General features: G+C 40.6%; 1 protein-coding gene across 1 annotated transcript in view; it reads right to left on the reverse strand.

The window, feature by feature from the left end:
* Positions 1–18,073, reverse strand: part of LOC124545123 (fatty acyl-CoA reductase wat-like) — a 261,169-nt gene that overhangs the window by 139,729 nt on the left and 103,367 nt on the right. The window contains exons 3-4 of the mRNA XM_047123943.1: positions 8,875–9,123; positions 4,472–4,617 (exon numbers count right to left, since the gene is read on the reverse strand). Coding sequence (XP_046979899.1) covers positions 4,472–4,617; positions 8,875–9,123 — 395 coding nt within the window. The remainder of the gene's footprint in view (positions 1–4,471; positions 4,618–8,874; positions 9,124–18,073) is intronic.

The following is an 18,073-nucleotide window of genomic DNA, read 5'->3' on the forward strand; positions in this document are numbered from 1 at the left end:
ATATTCTGATCAGCCTTTTCGTTTCAATGGCTGCTAAAATACTGGAGCCTGATTGCTGTTTCGTGTTTATAGCGAGTAAAATACTAGGATGTTTCGTTGTCATGATTGGTAAACTGCCATTTTAAACTTAGGACAACTGTGCGAGTTCTGCCATCTCAGAATTTTTTTAAATTCACGCTAGTGTAAATGTTCTAGTGTCGCCATCTTGAATTTTTTTTAAATTCCAACACTGTCTTCATGGATCGTGACATCATTGCCCACCCCCCATATCCACACAACTCACGCACGTGACATAATAACCACTTTACGATAACATAACGCCATATGTATAACATCATTAAGTGGACTAGAATGGCATATGTACTAGTCACAAACGATAATTTTCTCGTAAGATATTTTCTATTTGTTTGTATCTGGTGACACACCATCACTCACTGTACTTACTATCATGACGATCTCATCATCGTCACTATTAACTTGCATAGAAGTTATCATTTTTTCCGTGATTCTTTCTCTTCAGCCTGCTAATAATAAAATGACGAGTAAGATATCTGCGTTTTTCTCTACAGGCCATAGCACATGAAGCATCCAGCCATCCCAGTAGCATCTGCCCCTCTTTCCAGTTCCATTCATGGATATTTCGCAGAAAGAAAGACAGCCGAGGCTCCTCTGCATGAGTCAAAATTTCTCCGTCTGTATCCATAAATATGCAAAACGTGCTTCCACTTGCAAACAAAATGGCTTTGTGGCGAGCTCAGTGTACTGCATGTACGTGAAGTTTCCATCACTAATGACAGCATACGGCATCAAAGCTTTGCACTGTGGTGAGAAAAGTCAGGGGGTAGGGATATGCACATATACACATGGCGGTAGTATAGCGTTCACAAGGTGTAAGAGGGCAGTGCATTGGTGGAGCTATCATTTGTACTCAGGTGACTCATGTGAATGGGTTTCCCACGTGACGGGAATCGTTAAGGAATTTAATACTCCGAGATCCACAATATCAAGGTAAGGTTCGAGTGTGCTGCAGACCGCACGAAGTCATGGACCCAGGCTGTCGACAAGGCACTGTGCAAGCTGGTGTGGTCCCATTATGGTGTGGGTTATGTTTACATGAAATAGACTGGGTCCTTTGGTCTAACTGAAGCGATCATTGACTGGAAATCTTTCGGCTACTTGGACACCATTTGCAAGATGATGAGGACAACACAACACCCAGGCCACGAGCGAAGAAAATCTGCAACCCGGCCGAGAATCGAACATGGGCCCACTTGCATGGAAGCCAATCACGTTACCACCTAGCTAAGCACGCGGACGTATATAAAAATAAAAAGATAGAGCACAATTGGGGCAAGTACGCGCTGATGCTTCTTGATTTCTTCACAATTCAACGAAACCTATGCTGGTGGTGAAAGATGATAAAACCAAACATTCCGTTTTATCATACCATCAAGTTCTCCTTCGCTCCATTGTTGTTGTTGGGCCTACCTTTGAACGACTTCATGAATTTAAGTACCTGGATTCCATAAAGCCGAATAAAGCATGAATTCAGGTACATGGATTCCACAAAGAATAATAACAGTGAAGTGACAGAAGAGATGCATCAACGAATATCAAACGCTAATCGTATGTCGTTTAGCCTGAAAAATTTATTCATGTTATGACTGATATTACAAAAGAATAAGATCCAGCTAAACATGACCGGTACTTTTATATGGTTTTGAAACGTGGGCGAGATCAGCAACAATTGAAGAAGCAATCTGTGCCTTCGAGAGTAATGTACCTCGAAAGACCTATGAACCCGACTACATTACCGTGGAAGGTAAATGGAAACGAAGAACAAATGAAAATCTCTACCAGCTGTTTGGAAAATCAGACATTGGCCAAATATTAGGGTACAAGGAGATATAATGGTCTGGCTGCAAAGATCCCTCCCATAACATATTCTTCTTTCTCAGCCTACTGGAAAGCGCCCAGGGGGTGTGTCCAGGGACACGATGGAAGGATCGAGTATTAACAGTGTAACGTATATGCAACCAATATGTAACGCAGCTGCAGCCAATATTGTCTATGTTCGTCTGGGAAATTGGGCTCGATAAGCAACATGAGCTATCAGGAAACGGAATCTAACCTACACAACACTGTGTGCGTGTTGTATGATTGTCAGTTTCTCTGTCATTTAAGCCCTAAACAGATCGTTACATGATAAACTTAAAACTAACATTTGGATGAGCTATCTGACTGCGTATTTGAATATGAATTTGCATGTGATACAGAATCTGTCTTGTGCAACGGAATTTACTGGGTTAGAGTACATGCCATGTTGCGGTGTGTCAGTGTCTCTGTTTTGACATTCACCTCTTTAGATGACTGCCTTTTTCCAAGGAATTTACAGCAATTCGCAGCAGCATGCAGCAGCAGCGGCTAAAGCTTATTGTTACAAAGAATGAATTTAATAAAAAGGAGTTTGCTTGGGTCCTGTTAACTACTGAATAATTTTTGAGAAGCGATTTCATTAATTAAGTCTACTTGAAAACTTCAGAATCATCATGAGCAAGTATTAATAACGACAATGACAAATGACATATGTGTAAATAATGTCTAGTGCCAGATTAACAAATTATTTCAATTTCAAAAGTGCATTAACATTTAGCAACCACAGTATATTATTTAGATGTGGAGAATAATATTATTATTTGGAGGACAAGGAGGCTTCTTTCATTGACAAGCAAAACAAGGGATTATTGCATACTCGGACTAACAATCACGAGCCTAACCCTGCAATTGCTTTCGCGCTATGCTTGCGAATTTTACCTTTAATTCCATCTTCAAGCGTTGTTAAGCCATCTAGATCTCTCCTGGCTATATAAATGGAATCAGGTCTTGAGTGTGGTAGGATCTGCCATCACCGACGTGAGGGCAGCGTAGCACGCCTTCTGTCTCTGAGCTCTCGACCGACACTACTCTTCCACTCTCGCAGACAGACCTTGCCTCACAACAATGCTTACAATCGCGCTCCTATGTTTCGCCCTCAGATTGTTACTATCAATATCTGAACGCTTATACAGTGCAAAGAATAGCGTTAAGTTAGATATATTATGTAATGGAGAGTTCTGACACACTCGTTATAACAAATCATAGAGAAGTGGAGTCGACAGAAGTAGCAGATGGAGGGACTAGCATCTGCAACAGACATCTGCTCTGTTCCGACCGATCTCCTGTTTAGGGTTCCCTACCTCAGCCGATCACTTTGTTGTCCGGCTGTCCGTCCGTCTCTCCAACTGCTGAGACCCCTTTTTCTCAGAAATGGGAAGACGTATGAAGTTGAAATTTATGTCTCATACTAAAGTCAACGCTATGTTAGCAGTGTAAGACATTTAAGCTTCTATGTCAGTGCCATTTATGTCACATATTTTGATATCTTGTCAGAATCGCTGTCAATAACTGGTAAAAATAACGGAAATTCTCGATTCTCAGGATGTATGAACTGTCTGCGTATGTTTGTACGGAACCCTCGGTACGTGAATCCTACCAACACTTCTCCGGATTTTTTTGTGCTTTTTGTAATGTTTTGTTTTATAATTTTTTTATTGAGTGCTGTGTTTTGCATTTTTTTAGTGTAGTAATTTCTTTAGTTTTTCCTGCTGTATGCATTACAGGCGCGTTAATGTAATAAATTATGGTTATGGTGATGATGATGGCGGTGGAAAGTTGCTATGGGACCAAACTGCTGAGGTCATGAGCCCCTAGGCTTACACTCTACTTAATCTAACGTAAACTAACTTACGCTACGGACAACATACACACCCATACCCGAGGGAGGACTCGAACCTCCGACGGGGAGAGCCGCGAGAACCGTGGCAAGACGCCCAAGACCACGCGGCTGTTCCGCGCGGCCATCATGATGATGATGATGATGATGGTGGTGATAATGACGAGTTGAAGCTTTATTATTCTAGAATTGGAAGGAGAATCAGCATTGGTCGTATTTTTTTGTTTTATTATCTACAAAATCGATTTTCGGTCACTTAGTGACCATCCTCAGTGCCGTAATATACAATTAAAATTGGTAGGCACTGGTATCAACAAGCTATAAGCTATAAGCTTGTTGATACCAGTGCCTACCAATTTTAATTGTATATTACAGCACTGAGGATGGTCACTAAGTGACCGAAAATCGATTTTGCGGATAATAAAACAAAAAAAAAATACGACCAATGCTGATTCTTCTTCCAATTCTATCTACTATTTGGTCGTGGTGCACAGAACACTCCATGGAGTCACCAATCAATAAAACTTTATTTTCTGCCACATTCAACCACAATCATAAAATTTTAGAGTGGCAATGAAAGACCTTTTTGCGCGAGCCCATTATCATTATTACATAAGAACGGCGTACTTAGTTTTGTTCACTAGAAACGCTCTAATTGCGCCGTATACTTGCCGATTCTCTGGGCTGCCGTCCACTTACTTGGGCAGGATCTGCGCCACCTGGTTGTCATCCATGACGCTGAGCAGCTTCAGCAGTTCCTCTGTGGTCATGGAGGGCGGGTAGAACTTCTCCTCCACCTTGGCAAAGGTGCAGTTCGAGAACGCCGTAGAGACGTGTATAAAAGCCTGGAAAAAGAAAAGGAACCTACCTCAGTCACCGCTCGTTGACACCTGCAGCAGAACCGCAAACATTTCACCATTTCATAAATGGTTCAAATGGCTCTGAGCACTATGGGACTTAACTTCTGAGGTCATCAGTCCCCTAGAACTTAGAGCTAGTTAAACCTAACTAACCTAAGGACATCACACACATCCATGCCCGAGGCAGGATTCGAAACTGCGACCGTAGCGGTCGCGCGGTTCCAGACTGTAGCGCCTGGAACCGCTCGGCCACTCCGGCCGGTCCACTTCATAACATCAGTGCGAAAGGAGCAGATTTCTTCCTATACAGCAGCAGATATACGAAGCGTTCTACACAAATGGAAAAAAGCACAGACCGTTCAACTTGCTGGACGTACGCTCAGTTGGCGAGAACTGGGAAGAGGCAATCTACCCAGGAACATTGTCGAACATTTCGTTTTGATGGCCCAGGTGCTATAGTTACTGGAAATGTAATGTTGCAGAGCCGTACTGATCTCCAAATCTTTGAGCATTGTACAATCATCGCTCGACGTTGTTGTGACACTGTGCTCCTTCTCTGTGTGCGTGTTTTCACGGATGAATTCGGCCCTGAGTTCGTGCTAATGAATGAAAATGCGCAATCTCTCTGAACTTCGCAGGTGGAGGAACCTTTGGAACGAGAGGATATGGGCTGGTGTACCCGTTACTCACGACTTAACTGCCATCAATCACGTGTAGCATGCGTCGGGGAGAAATATTGCAGCACGTCCGCATGCACCAACGACCTTCCAGCAATTGTCAAACGCGCTGGTGGAGGGATGGAATGCCTGCCACAAGAACTCATTACCAACTTTGTGGCCAGAATGGAAGCCCATTTCAGAGCATGCATTCCCGTCCGTGTTGGTGAAACACCCTATTAAGAACCATGCTCCACCTTCTGTAATGTCCAAGGGACCATCATGAATCGCGGTGACTTCAGTGTAGATTTTGTTTTTGAATAAAAGTGTTATTTCTGTTCTCATTCCATATTCCTTTCTGTTATCTTTTGTACTATACTGTAGCTTTTTTTTTCTATGCATAATGCAAGTCTCATCGAGCTATTGGCAGTGACTCATCAGGCTAAACTTCTTTCATCCTTAAGTAGTCCGCAGCAATGATACTGGATATAACTGGTACCAGGCGGGGATGTGACATTCCAGCACTAACCCAAGCCATTGCAGTGAAATGTATGTGCGTGGAATCGGTACAGTAAGATGGGTCGACTTGGAGGCATGTGACGACGTAAAGGATCTACCGTGTTTGGACGTGCATATTACCACACAGAGACTGAAGTGTTCGAATTCTTGGTGTATCAGGTGCACAGTCCAACGTGTCTTGATGTAATGCCATTCCGCTTGGAACAATGTAGCGCGACGCAGAAAATGTACAGTACTAGTAAATCTACATTACTAAACGACTTATCTGTGACCTGGTCTCACTTGCTGGTTGCCTATCTGACAGCTTCCAAGGGCAACAAAAATTCGCATTATCAACATTTCATATGACTATTGATCGAATTTTAAAAATTTAATTACAGTCGTGACCTAACCGTTAAGAGGCATAATCTCGCGTTAAAAGTTTATCCAGATAAGGCAAGTATTGAGTAGTTATAATTAAAATGCAGCTAATCACGGAGGTCCAGTATGATGTGCAATTATCGTATGGCAGCGAGACTTGGTCTATGCGTAAATGCGGAATAGATCAACGCTGGAAAAAAAAATTAATTTTGGCCATAAGGTGCAAATCTGGCGCTGTGAATGCAAGAAAGATATACAGAACTGCTTCTGTATGTAATGGATTAGTAACGGGACGTAACCAGAAAACGTCAAACAAGTGAGAAAGGCATAATATTTATTTTATTATTTACCGACGCTTACATAATTCGTTCAATACGAGCACCGGAGACGTCGACGAGATGCTTCATCCGTAAAGCGACGTGATAAATAGTTTTCGTAGCAGTTCCGGTGGAATGTGAGCAATGCGCCCTTGTATACTGGCCTACAAGTCATGTAGGGACCGAACGTGTCCCTCGTAAACGCGTTCTTACAGATATCTGTAGAGCCAAAAGTCACATGTATTCAAATGGTGATCTTGCAGGCCATGTGCCTGGAAAACGTCTGGAGTTAACGCGTATGTGGAAGGTAGCATTAAGTAGATCTTTTACTGGGCGAGCGATATGAAGTGTTGCACCATCATTCATGAAAACGGAGGTTTCCACACGGTTGTGCTCTTACAGAGCAGGAATCACATGAGTCACGTGGTGTACAATGCGATCTCGATAACGCGCAGAAGTCACGGTACATCTAACAGGCCGTCTGGGTGCATTCTCTTCAGAGAAGAACGGGCGGAGAGTAAACGTGCTTGTGAATCCACACTACACAGTCACATGCGGCAAGTGCAGTCGCTTTTCTGGGCACAACACGCTGTTTAACAGCACCACAAATTCGGCAGTTCTATCTATGCGCTGCATTGGTAGTGTAAAATGAACCTCGTCGCTCCATAGAATATTGCCCGGCCACACGTGAACTTCTTCTATCCGTACTAGAAACTGAAGAGCAAATTCAGAACGTTATTGTGGATCGTGAAGTTTCAGTTGCTACACCGTCTGGATGTTGTAGAGTGTAAAACAGACCGCAAAACTTTCCGTACTATTGACATCAGGACGCACCATTCCCGTGACACTGCATGAGCACTAGAAACACCCGGGGCCCGTTTTACATTGCCAGTTACAGTAACAGAAACCTCGTCAATAACTTCTTGCGGCATAGGAAACCTTCCTCTGCCAAATGCCACACAAAGTTCACTCGTATTTTCGAATTTCGTTATCATCTTGTTTAAACCCTTTTAATGACATCGGGCTTCTCCTCACACCTTTCAGTCGGTGATACTCTCTCAATGCAGCACTGTAATTGCTGCACTTCGCATAGAACAGTTTCACTAATAGCGCACTGTCTCTCTTTTCGATGGCCATAAGGTTCACTCACATTATGGCTTGTCAAAAGACAGCGTGAATGTCATACCGTGAGACAAACAGTGTTCAGCGTCACTAATGGTCACAATGTGTGTGTTTAAACAGTGTCTGTACCTTAACATTACAATGTCCTTTGGACATGTATACATGGCTGAAGGAACAGGCACTGGTCTGACGATTACAGCTGTTGTAAATATTACGAAGTGAATTGGCGCATATGGAAGTTTGAGTCGATTCTGCAAACAATCCGGGTTTCGAGTCCCAGTCTGGCACAAACCTTCATATATCAAAAACCGATGACGTCAATCCAGACTCTCAAAATGCGAATCCACTTCGTAATATTTTGCACAGGACTTTGTGATGTGAAGGTACAGACACTGTTTAAACGCAGGCATTGTAACTAACAATGATTATTGATAAGGAAGGCACTGGTACTATCAATTTACATGCATAAGAATTGTGGGTGTATAGATACAAAACTGTTTATACTGACAGTTATCATTCACTTGAAGCCCAGATACAGCCATACAAAAAACACTGTCGTAAAATTTATGAAGTGTTTGTGGAAATAATGTTCAACACAGAGAAAAAACAACCAACACACTGATGTATGTATATATTAAGGCATCACATATAAAAATATCTGCACTTGTACCGGTTACACTCTAAATTTTAAAAAAAATAAAGTAAAAAAACATTTTTAAGTTGTCAGCATCTACTTAATTCTGAATGTGTAAGGTGAATGTAAAATTGCTTGGTTCCACCTCATTACAATTAATCATACAAATGATTTATGAAACATGAAACTAACTTTTGTCGTCTTGCATTTGCCTTACAGTCATACTCGTTATACTTAAAATATGAAATTTTTAGAATTGAAATACTGATTCTATTATAGATATAAATGTCAAATTTTTCTTTTTTTTTTTTTTTTGACAAAATGCTATTCACGTTGGCGGTAAAAAATTGTGTAGAATATCTTGATTGTTTTTTTTTAATTTACACCATTTCAAACTGTGTGTAGTAAATGTTACACAATTAAACAATAAATCTTACAAGAAAGTTGTAGACTTTTAATTCGCAAATTGCTCTACATGGCTATGTTTGTGTGTTAGCTGTCACAGAATTTCCTCAGTTAGTGCCTCCACCACAGTTTCAACCTAGGGGGCTATAGATCCCAAACACACCCAACACTAACATAAAATGTTCACCATTAAACACTCATTATGCAGAATATGAATATTAGCAGTCACCTTGAGGTTGGGCATGCGCTTGGCGAGGTTGATGATATCACGGGTGGCAGCCACATTTGTGTTGGCAGCGATGCGCAGAATCTCATCAAAGCGCACGGTGGCGGCGACGTGGAAGACGACTGACACTTTGCTGGCCAGTTCTTCAGCGTCCGCCGCACAGATCCCCAGCCCTGGCTGGGAGCAGTCCCCTGCTATAGGCACCACCTTGCTGATGTAGTCTGGGCAGGTCTTGCTTGTCTTGCTAAAGAACTGGTCAACAGCAAGAGAAGAACAGATAAATAGATTGCTTGTTTAAGTAATGTTTTGGCAAATTCCAAGGTTTAACACTGTATCTCAGATTTCTGAAACGAATTTTGCTAGCCACTCTCCATATCATATGACTTAGTAATAAGTTCAAAGTCTTTCTAAATGCATTTCCCGTTAAACTGTTAACCCCTATTTCATTCTGTGACAAATTATTGGAAATTAATCAGATTATCCTTTTGTAATAATTCCAAATATCGCTGCACAGTAATACTGTAGCCATTCATAGGACTGACTGGAAGAACTGTTACACAGTTATACAAAAATGAACTACTATTATGCACTATGCAGTACTGTATAATATGACATTTACTGTAAGATGTATACCACATATATATATATATATATATATATATTAATGAAATATGTGCAGTCTACTTCTCAGAACATGTATTTTATTGTTACAAGTACTCACCCAATTTCATTTAGTCTTACTATCCAAATATTTTGATTACTTTATTCCCTTTTTGTTAAAGAGAATATAGTTTTGTATTTCTAGTATGATCAATTTTTCTTATTCACCTTATGTCAGTGTACTATGAAATTAAAATACATTTTAATGTTTCCACTACAATCAATATTCATCTTAATATATTCATGCTAATGAAAGGCATTTCATATCATAACTCTTGACGATCAGTTTTATCACTTTCAACAATTTCATACCTCATACCCTTATTAAAATCCAAAGTTCCAGCGCTACAAGCATGTGAAAAAATATGCATTTCAGCAGCTTTTTTATAATTCTAAAAAATCATTCATTATTTTGCATCAGACATCTGAAGCTAACTTGAAAAAACAATATGAGCTGAAATACAAACAGATACATTGACAGAGGATGTAAATATAAATAACACAAAGCACACCTTGAAAGCTCTGTTTATATATGAGGTGTAGAACTGAAATAATTATAAATGCTCAGAAAACCTGATAAATAATAAAAATTCTGAGGCAAGTTTTCAAATAATAAACAGATTATTATACGATCATGAAAAGCTGTTAGCTCATGAATAAAGCAATTCAGGAGCTACAAGAACAACTAAAAATTAATATTATGTTAAAGTTACTGATATTTAAAAAGACAGGTGAACTGAAAATTCAGTAGATTACAATCGTGAAAATGTAACTTATGTATTTACAACCTTATCACTGAATCATAATAATCGCTTATAATGCATCCCCTTGGCGAGAATGAATTAATTTCATATCCAGTTTTGTGAAAGAGAGTAAAATCACTTTATACTGGAGTATTAGTGGTCTCTTGAACCACACTTTTTATCAAAATGTACAAAATAAATCCTTATTCTGATTCTGGAGGAAAACAAGCATAATCTATAGAAAATTGTATGAAATTAAAGTTGTCATGAACCGTAAAGTTAGTTTGAACAACTCATTGGTTTACTATGCACAACCCTCTTAGAAGTGATGTGCTATTGCCTTCTGCCAACTCACCCTGCCAGTTACGAGTGAACATACAGTACAACGTGGACTCCAAACCATAGCTCAACGCGGCATTTTTCATGTTAATAAATAGTGCCAGATGTGAACGAAATGATTAGTTACATATAAAAATCCAAGAACTAATCAGGATGTATAGGATGTTTGGCTAACGCCGTCGAGTGAGATGACGGGTATTTTCTTCATGAGCTAAAAGAACTTATTTACAAGGAAATAGTGTCAAATTTAAATTTTCTTTTTCTTTTTGTATACTGCTATAGTGTCTGTTCTTGTCACACAACTATTAGCGTCCCAGCAGCGCTTGTTCTTGAAAAAACTTGTTCTTTAGCTGAAGTTCCGATAATCGCGACCTAACCCGAAATTTTGCCTCACATAAACACAAGAAATTATATACAAGTTTTCTTGATACTGCAAAATTCGTTTAAAAACGACTACTACTAGTTTCATCAGTGTCTATTGTTGGAATAAAAGTGTAATTTAACGTTCTTAAATCGTATTTAACCAACACATTTCGTATTGTTTACTAGTTAGATAGACGCGATCTAGGCCCAAATTTTCCGAATTATAAGCGTTTAAAAACCTGACCAAACACACCTGATATTGTAAATTCTCTAAAAGCAAATTAATTACAAATTCATTCTTCTGTCATTGTATCTCTAAATCAGTACAAAAGAAATCAACCACCGCACATAAGACCTTTGTGTTGTTTTTTGTTTACACACAGCCAATCTCGCGTCCTTGACAAATTTAAAATATTCTTTAAACTTAATTATTCTTTCGAAACTGACCAGGAGTGAGAAATGTGGGAGCTGTTATAGGGTAGTGAGTAAAGGGATTTGTTGCCAGTCTTTCAGGAAATATTTTCATTGGGGGGGGGGGGGGGATGCAGTGGGGTGAATGTTGGGAGAACAGAAGAGGCTCTCTCCTGGAACTGAAGAGTATGCTATAGGAACATTTTGATTGGGGAACAGGAAAGGAAAACCTGTGCCCTTCAGGCACAGTTGGAGGAAGTAAGGAAGGAACACATAAGGATCAAGGGAGATAGGGGGGAGGAGGGTGGTATGGAACTAGAAACTGGTAGGAGGATAGGAAGAAAGAGAACACGATCTGGCAGTTTTATCATCAACACCAAAAACAGGTATCTACCACTGCCAGAGTTAAGTGGAGAAGAGCCTCAGGTAAAACGAGGAACAGTAAACGTGCAGCACACATCAACCGAGGCCAAGAAGCCTAGGAATTTACAAAGGCTTAGGAAGAAGAATGTGCTGCTGCTAGGTAGTAGCCATGGGCGAGGTGTAGGCCCTCAGCTACAGGAAATTTTAGGCACAGCGTACAAGGCCACCAGTATCTTCAAGCCACATGCAGGGCTAAGTCATGTGACAGAGGACCTAGGGTCTTTATGTGAGGACTTTACAAAAGAGGACCATGTAGTGTTGGTGGGTGGGGCGGGAAACAGTTTGGACAGGGATGGAGCATATGACATAGGTGGTGACCAGTACAAGATACCTTCCCCGACTCATGGCACCAACGTACACTTTGTTGAGCTGTTCCGGTGTCATGATCGACCACACATTGATGGAGCTGTGTGGCAAATCAGTGTGGGTTTAGGGATGGCTCTGAGGACAGCCAACTTTGCTCGTGTTTCTCTGGTGCCCGTCAGGACTATCAACAGATGGGGTTTCACTAGGCATGGCCTACACCTAAGCAGGACTGGCAAGGGAATATTGGTACACCTGATTCATGAAAGTATAGGGGGTGGATCTCGAGCCACACATGGTCAAATGCCTGTTGCCATAGGTAGGAAAAGTAGGTCTTTTTTGGGATAAATCCAGACAACAGGTTCCCCTGCCTAAAGAGTATCTCCAGCACTTTAAAAATTACTGAAACAAGACTGATTTTAACACTTCAGATGTCACATATACCAGATGTCACGAAGAAAGACAAACCATTGGAAAGAGTAACATGGGGCACTTCAGACTTAACAATCATCCATTAAAACATGCAATCAATAAAAAGTAATCCAGAATGAGATTTTCACACTGCAGCGGAGTGTGCGCTGATATGAAACTTCCTGGCAGATTAAAACTGTGTGCCCGACCGAGACTCGAACTCGGTCCCGAGTTCGAGTCTCGGTCGGGCACACAGTTTTAATCTGCCAGGAAGTTTAATAAAAAGTAAAATACAACTATCGTAAGTTGAGCCCCAATCTCTGAACTGCACAATAGTTTGTATTACTGAGCACTGGTGTAGAGACACAGAAATCCAACATGTAGTATTATCACTGTATGAAAAGGCAAACTCTTACTGCAGAACTACTTAAAGGGGTGGGGGATAATGCATTTATATCAGAAAAGGAACACAGTTCAAATCAGGACATGACCTCAGTATCGTCAGTGAAGACAAACACTTTGAAATATCAGCTATTGAATTAACAGGGCATGATAACACCAATAAATTGATCATTTTGTGTGTGTATAGATCTCCCAGTGGTAGTGTAGACACTTTTTTCAACAAGTTAACAGAAGTTCTAGATAAAGTCAGAAGTACAAAGGTAAACATGATTCTGTGTGGGGACATTAACATCAACACTAACATCATAAATGAATCCAGCAGCACCTTCATAAACGTTCTTCAAAGTTTTGGCATGTCCCTAATGGTCAGTAGAGCAACAAGGGTCACCAGATCGAGTTCATCAGTAATTGACCTTGTGGCCACAAATATGGATAGGGAAAAACGTGATGTAGCTGTAAAAGATCCAGGACTATCAGACCATCTCTGTCAAATAACAACAGTAAAGTCAGGCATCGAATCATTCCCTAAACTACAAGCCTGCAAACGACATCCATCAAAAATCAAAATAACAGATTTTTCAAAGGAACTAGAAAAACAAAGCTGGGATGAAGTGTATAGGGATATCAATGTGAATATGAAATTCTCTAAATTCTCCACATTGTTTAAATTGAACTTTGAAAAGGAATTTCCAGAAGTATGCATGTCTGTGTCAACATCCTACGAAAACAGATGGATAACAGCAGGTATTAAGAAATCCTCCCAAACACTTAAACACCTATGAAAAAGATTCGAATTGGTCAAAAATTCTTAAATTTCTATCATAGATACAAAAAGAGCTATAGGAAGGTGCTGATTGCTGCAAAAAAGTCATTTAATGACAAAATAATATATAAAGCAGAGAATAAAAGCAAAGCAGTCTGGGATGTTATAAAAAAGGAAATAGGGAGAGGGAAATAGATGCAGAATAACATACTGCTAAGGGAGTGGGATAAGGTAATAAATGATCCACAGCACTTAGCAAACGATGTTAAAGAGCATTTTTCAAGTATTGCAGAGAAGTTACAGCAAAAATTCCCCCAGACAAATATAACATCTGTAAATAGTCTTGCACTAAATCCAATGATGTTACTTACAACCACAGAGAATGAAGTCTGTAAAACAATTCAAAACCTAAAAAATAAAAATTCAGTAGTCTTAGATGAAGTACCAATGTGTGTACTGAAACAATGCATAGGGATTACACAAGTCCCCTTAACAAATATAATAAATGAATCCTTCACACCAGGGACATTTCCAGAGCAGTTAAAACAGGCAAGAGTTGTACCTTTGCTTAAGAAAGGTAATGCAGAAGACATAGAAAATTACCAGCCCATTTCCCTGCTGACAGCATCTCAAAAATAATACAAGCAATTATGAAAGTCAGAGTAATGAATTACCTGAATAAATACAATATTTTAAGCAAATCACAGTTTGTTTCCCGATGTGGCAAAAATACGGAGTCAGCCATAGTAGAATTCACAAAAGTTGTACTTAATGCTCTTGATAGAGATGAGTGTGTCACAGGCATATTTTTGGATCTTTCTAAGGCGTTTGATACAGTCGACCACAAGACTCTATTGAATAAATTAGAAACATTAGGAATAAGAGGGGTAGCTCATGACTGGTTTCGATCATACAGATAGGGTACAAAGAGTAGAGATAACACATACTTCAAATAGCTCTAATCATTTAGTAAAACACTTATCATAACCAAAATATATTAATATAGAGGTTCTGCAAGGTTGCATATTAGGACCAATACTGTTCCTGATATACATCAATGACTTTCCCAGTAGCGTTACTCATAGTGAAAAAATCCCCTTTGCTGATGACAGCAGTATTATAGTCACTGAGAAAACAAGAGAACTTCTTGCCAAGAAAGCAAATGAAACTCTCAAGGAAGTTTATGATTGGTCAATAACTAATAAAGTGACATTGAACATAAAGAAAACTATTGCCATGAATTTCAGTTTGAAGAGGAAAAATGACAGTGTTAAAAAGTACCTGTTATGCAATACATTTTATGCATTTAAGGATTACATAGCTAAAACAGAGTAGGGGTTTGATAAAAAATTTATGCAAATAAATAATAACAATAATGATTATAAAATATCCAACATTACACGTAACACCACTTTATGTTTTTTTCCTTCTTTTTCTCCTTTCAAAAAATACTTACCGCCAAGCTATGCATGGCACAATACTAACACCTCTTCCTTTTTCTGAGCTCAACATCTCAGTCATTATGGAGAGATGCTGACTCAGTTTTTCAGGATAGAAAATGGGAAGTTGTGGTACAGAAAATGGCAAAGAGATCACCAGTGTGTGTGTGTGTGTGTGTGTGTGTGTGTGTGTGTGTGTCTGTGCGTAGTGAGTGAAGTGTTATGAAACAATGTGTGTATAGCGTGTGCAGTGACTGATAGTGAGATATGAGTGAACAGTGTGGCATTACATTATTTAATAAGTTATTTGTAAAAAAAAGTATTGTACACCAGGCCTTGCCACAGTGGCTACACCAGTTGCTGTGAGAGCACCTAAGTTAAGCGCTGTCGGGCGTGGTCGGCACTTGGATGGGTGACCATCCAGGCCGCCATGCGTTGTTGCTATTTTTCGGGGTGGACTCAGCCTCGTGATGCCAATTGAGGAGCTACTGGACCGAATAGTAGCGGCTTCGGTCAAGAATACCATCTTACGACCGGGAGAGCGGTGTGCTGACCCCACGCCCCTCCTATCCACATCCTCCACCGAGGATGACACGGCGGTCGGATGGTCCCGGTAGGCCACTCGTGGCCTGAAGATGGAGTGCTTTATACCAGGAGTAAATCTAATGATCGTCTCTAACTAGAAGTCTGTAAATATATGTTTATACGAATTAGCTTATTTGAAATTGATCTAAATTTGTAAATACGTTGACATGTCCTATATCCTTGTAAAAAGAGATCTACAGATGAATAAAGCTACTACAGAATTTGACATGATATGCCTCAGGATGACAGCCAACAATACGTAAGTAGAAAGTAGAGGACAATGAAGCAAGCAAACTATCCTAATAAACATAAGTCCATAAGCAAATGGATTCTCTGATACGGCATACTATGATGGAAAACATAAACACCTTATAACAGAAAGTAGAATACAGCACGTCTCCTTGTCGAGGTCTGCACACATTTAGAATTCCCCGCCAAGTTCAAAATACTTGGACAAACGTCCACAACGCATTCCAAGAATTCAAAGACACTACCAACAGGGCTGTAAAAATTCCAAGGCTTTTATATATCCCCACAAAAAAATCCAATGGGTTAAAGTTGTAGGTCCTGCGTGGCGATCATATTGGTGAGCCACGACTGATAACACCTGCTGTCGAAGGTCCATGGTACATATTCCCGAACAGCGACATCGATGTGTGTTGATGCACTATCATGCATATGTCACAAACGGAGCATCATCCAAGGAGTGGATTATTTGTGTTGGAGGAAATGAGGGTACGTCATACTAGTAAGTCGACGAGATTGGGAATGTGGTCTTATCGATCTATCATCGACGACATCTGCCCAAATGTTCAAAGAAAATCTTCGCTGAGATACAAAGGTATTAAGCGATTTCTTACTAGCGCAAACGTGCATGTTGTGAATATTTATGTATACCTTCTCAGATAAAGTACACATGAAGCATGAAGACAAGCAGCAAAAACTTTCACCATGTGCGGGCCGGCATTATAGCGCTGAAATGTAAGTCTAAAAACGTTGATGTATCACTATGCTGTAAGGGTGCTGCAGACGACAACCGAAGGGGCCCTGCTTTGAAAAGAAATGGAACCTCATACTATCACTGCTGGCTATATGGCAGGCGGCAGTCAGGTTAATACCCCATTGCTGTCTGGGGCGTCTACTGACACGTCTTCGGCCGGGAATCTCGTCAAGTGTAGTATAATTGTCTTCAGTGATGAGTCCCGCTTCCAACTGACCCAGAAGATAAGCAAAGATGTGTCTGGAGGCGTCCCAGACAGCGGTAGGATACCAACCCGACCGTCGCCTGGCATATGGCGCGACATCCAGGGTCGATGGTCTGGGGTGCAAATTCTTTGGTTGTCATCTGCTACACCCTTACAGCACAACGTATGTCGACGATATTATGTGTCCCGTTTTCTCGGCCTTCATGCAAGCCACCCTGGTCTTACATCTCAGCAAAATAATACCTGTCTGGACTCGGTGAGAGTTTCTGCTGTTTGTCTACGTTGTTACCAAACCCTACCTTGGCCAGCAATGTTGTCGGATTTCTCCCCAATTCAGAAGATTGGGAGGATTGTGGGAAAGGTCCTCCAAACAGCTCGAGATTTTGCCACGCCAGTTGGACAGAATTTGGCACAATATCCCTCAGGAGGACAGCCAACAATTCTATCAATTAATGCCAAGCCGAATAACAGCTATCATAAGGGCCAGAAATGGACCAAGCGTTTTTGACTTGCTCAATCTGTGAAGTTCTTTCTCTTGAATACATAATCCAATTTTCTTTAATTGTAACTATATGTTCGTGTGTTAATGAACATCAGATCTACCGATTTTCGTCCACTCGGATAGTTCCTTCGTTGTGCGTCGTTTTCCATTTACGCTTTTTCCCGCTTAGAGTGTGACAAGTGCACGAGGAACTGAGGCTCATTCCTACATTGTGTAATGCTCCTTTGGCAAAAAGTAAACCGGGCTGGAAAATCAAGTGCCGCGAGGGCTTGCACACTTGTTGCACTGTACAACTGTCCCTCAAAGCATTCTGCTGCAGCAGTCCTGATGCTTGGGTTCAGTACTCCACTCACCTAATGTAGTGTCGACCCTGTTCTTCATCTACCAGCACTCTCAAATTTGTGTTTAAATGAACCTGTTTCTCGCGAGCGATGATGCGAGCTACTGAGCACATTCCTGTCTACCCATCTTCTTTGAGTCTAACCTTCGTGATTCAATCGTGCTGCCATTAGCACGCACATCTGGATGTCAACCATTTCTTCAATGAAAATGTGTGTGAATCTATGGCAAACGCTTCCAATGGTACACGTGTGCACGGAGTTTGCTGTTCACAGGAGGAACTGGTACCTAGAGCATTAAGCCGTGCTTATGCT

Source organism: Schistocerca americana, chromosome 8 (genome assembly GCF_021461395.2).
Source record: "Schistocerca americana isolate TAMUIC-IGC-003095 chromosome 8, iqSchAmer2.1, whole genome shotgun sequence".
Classification (NCBI taxonomy): Eukaryota; Metazoa; Arthropoda; class Insecta; order Orthoptera; family Acrididae; genus Schistocerca; species Schistocerca americana.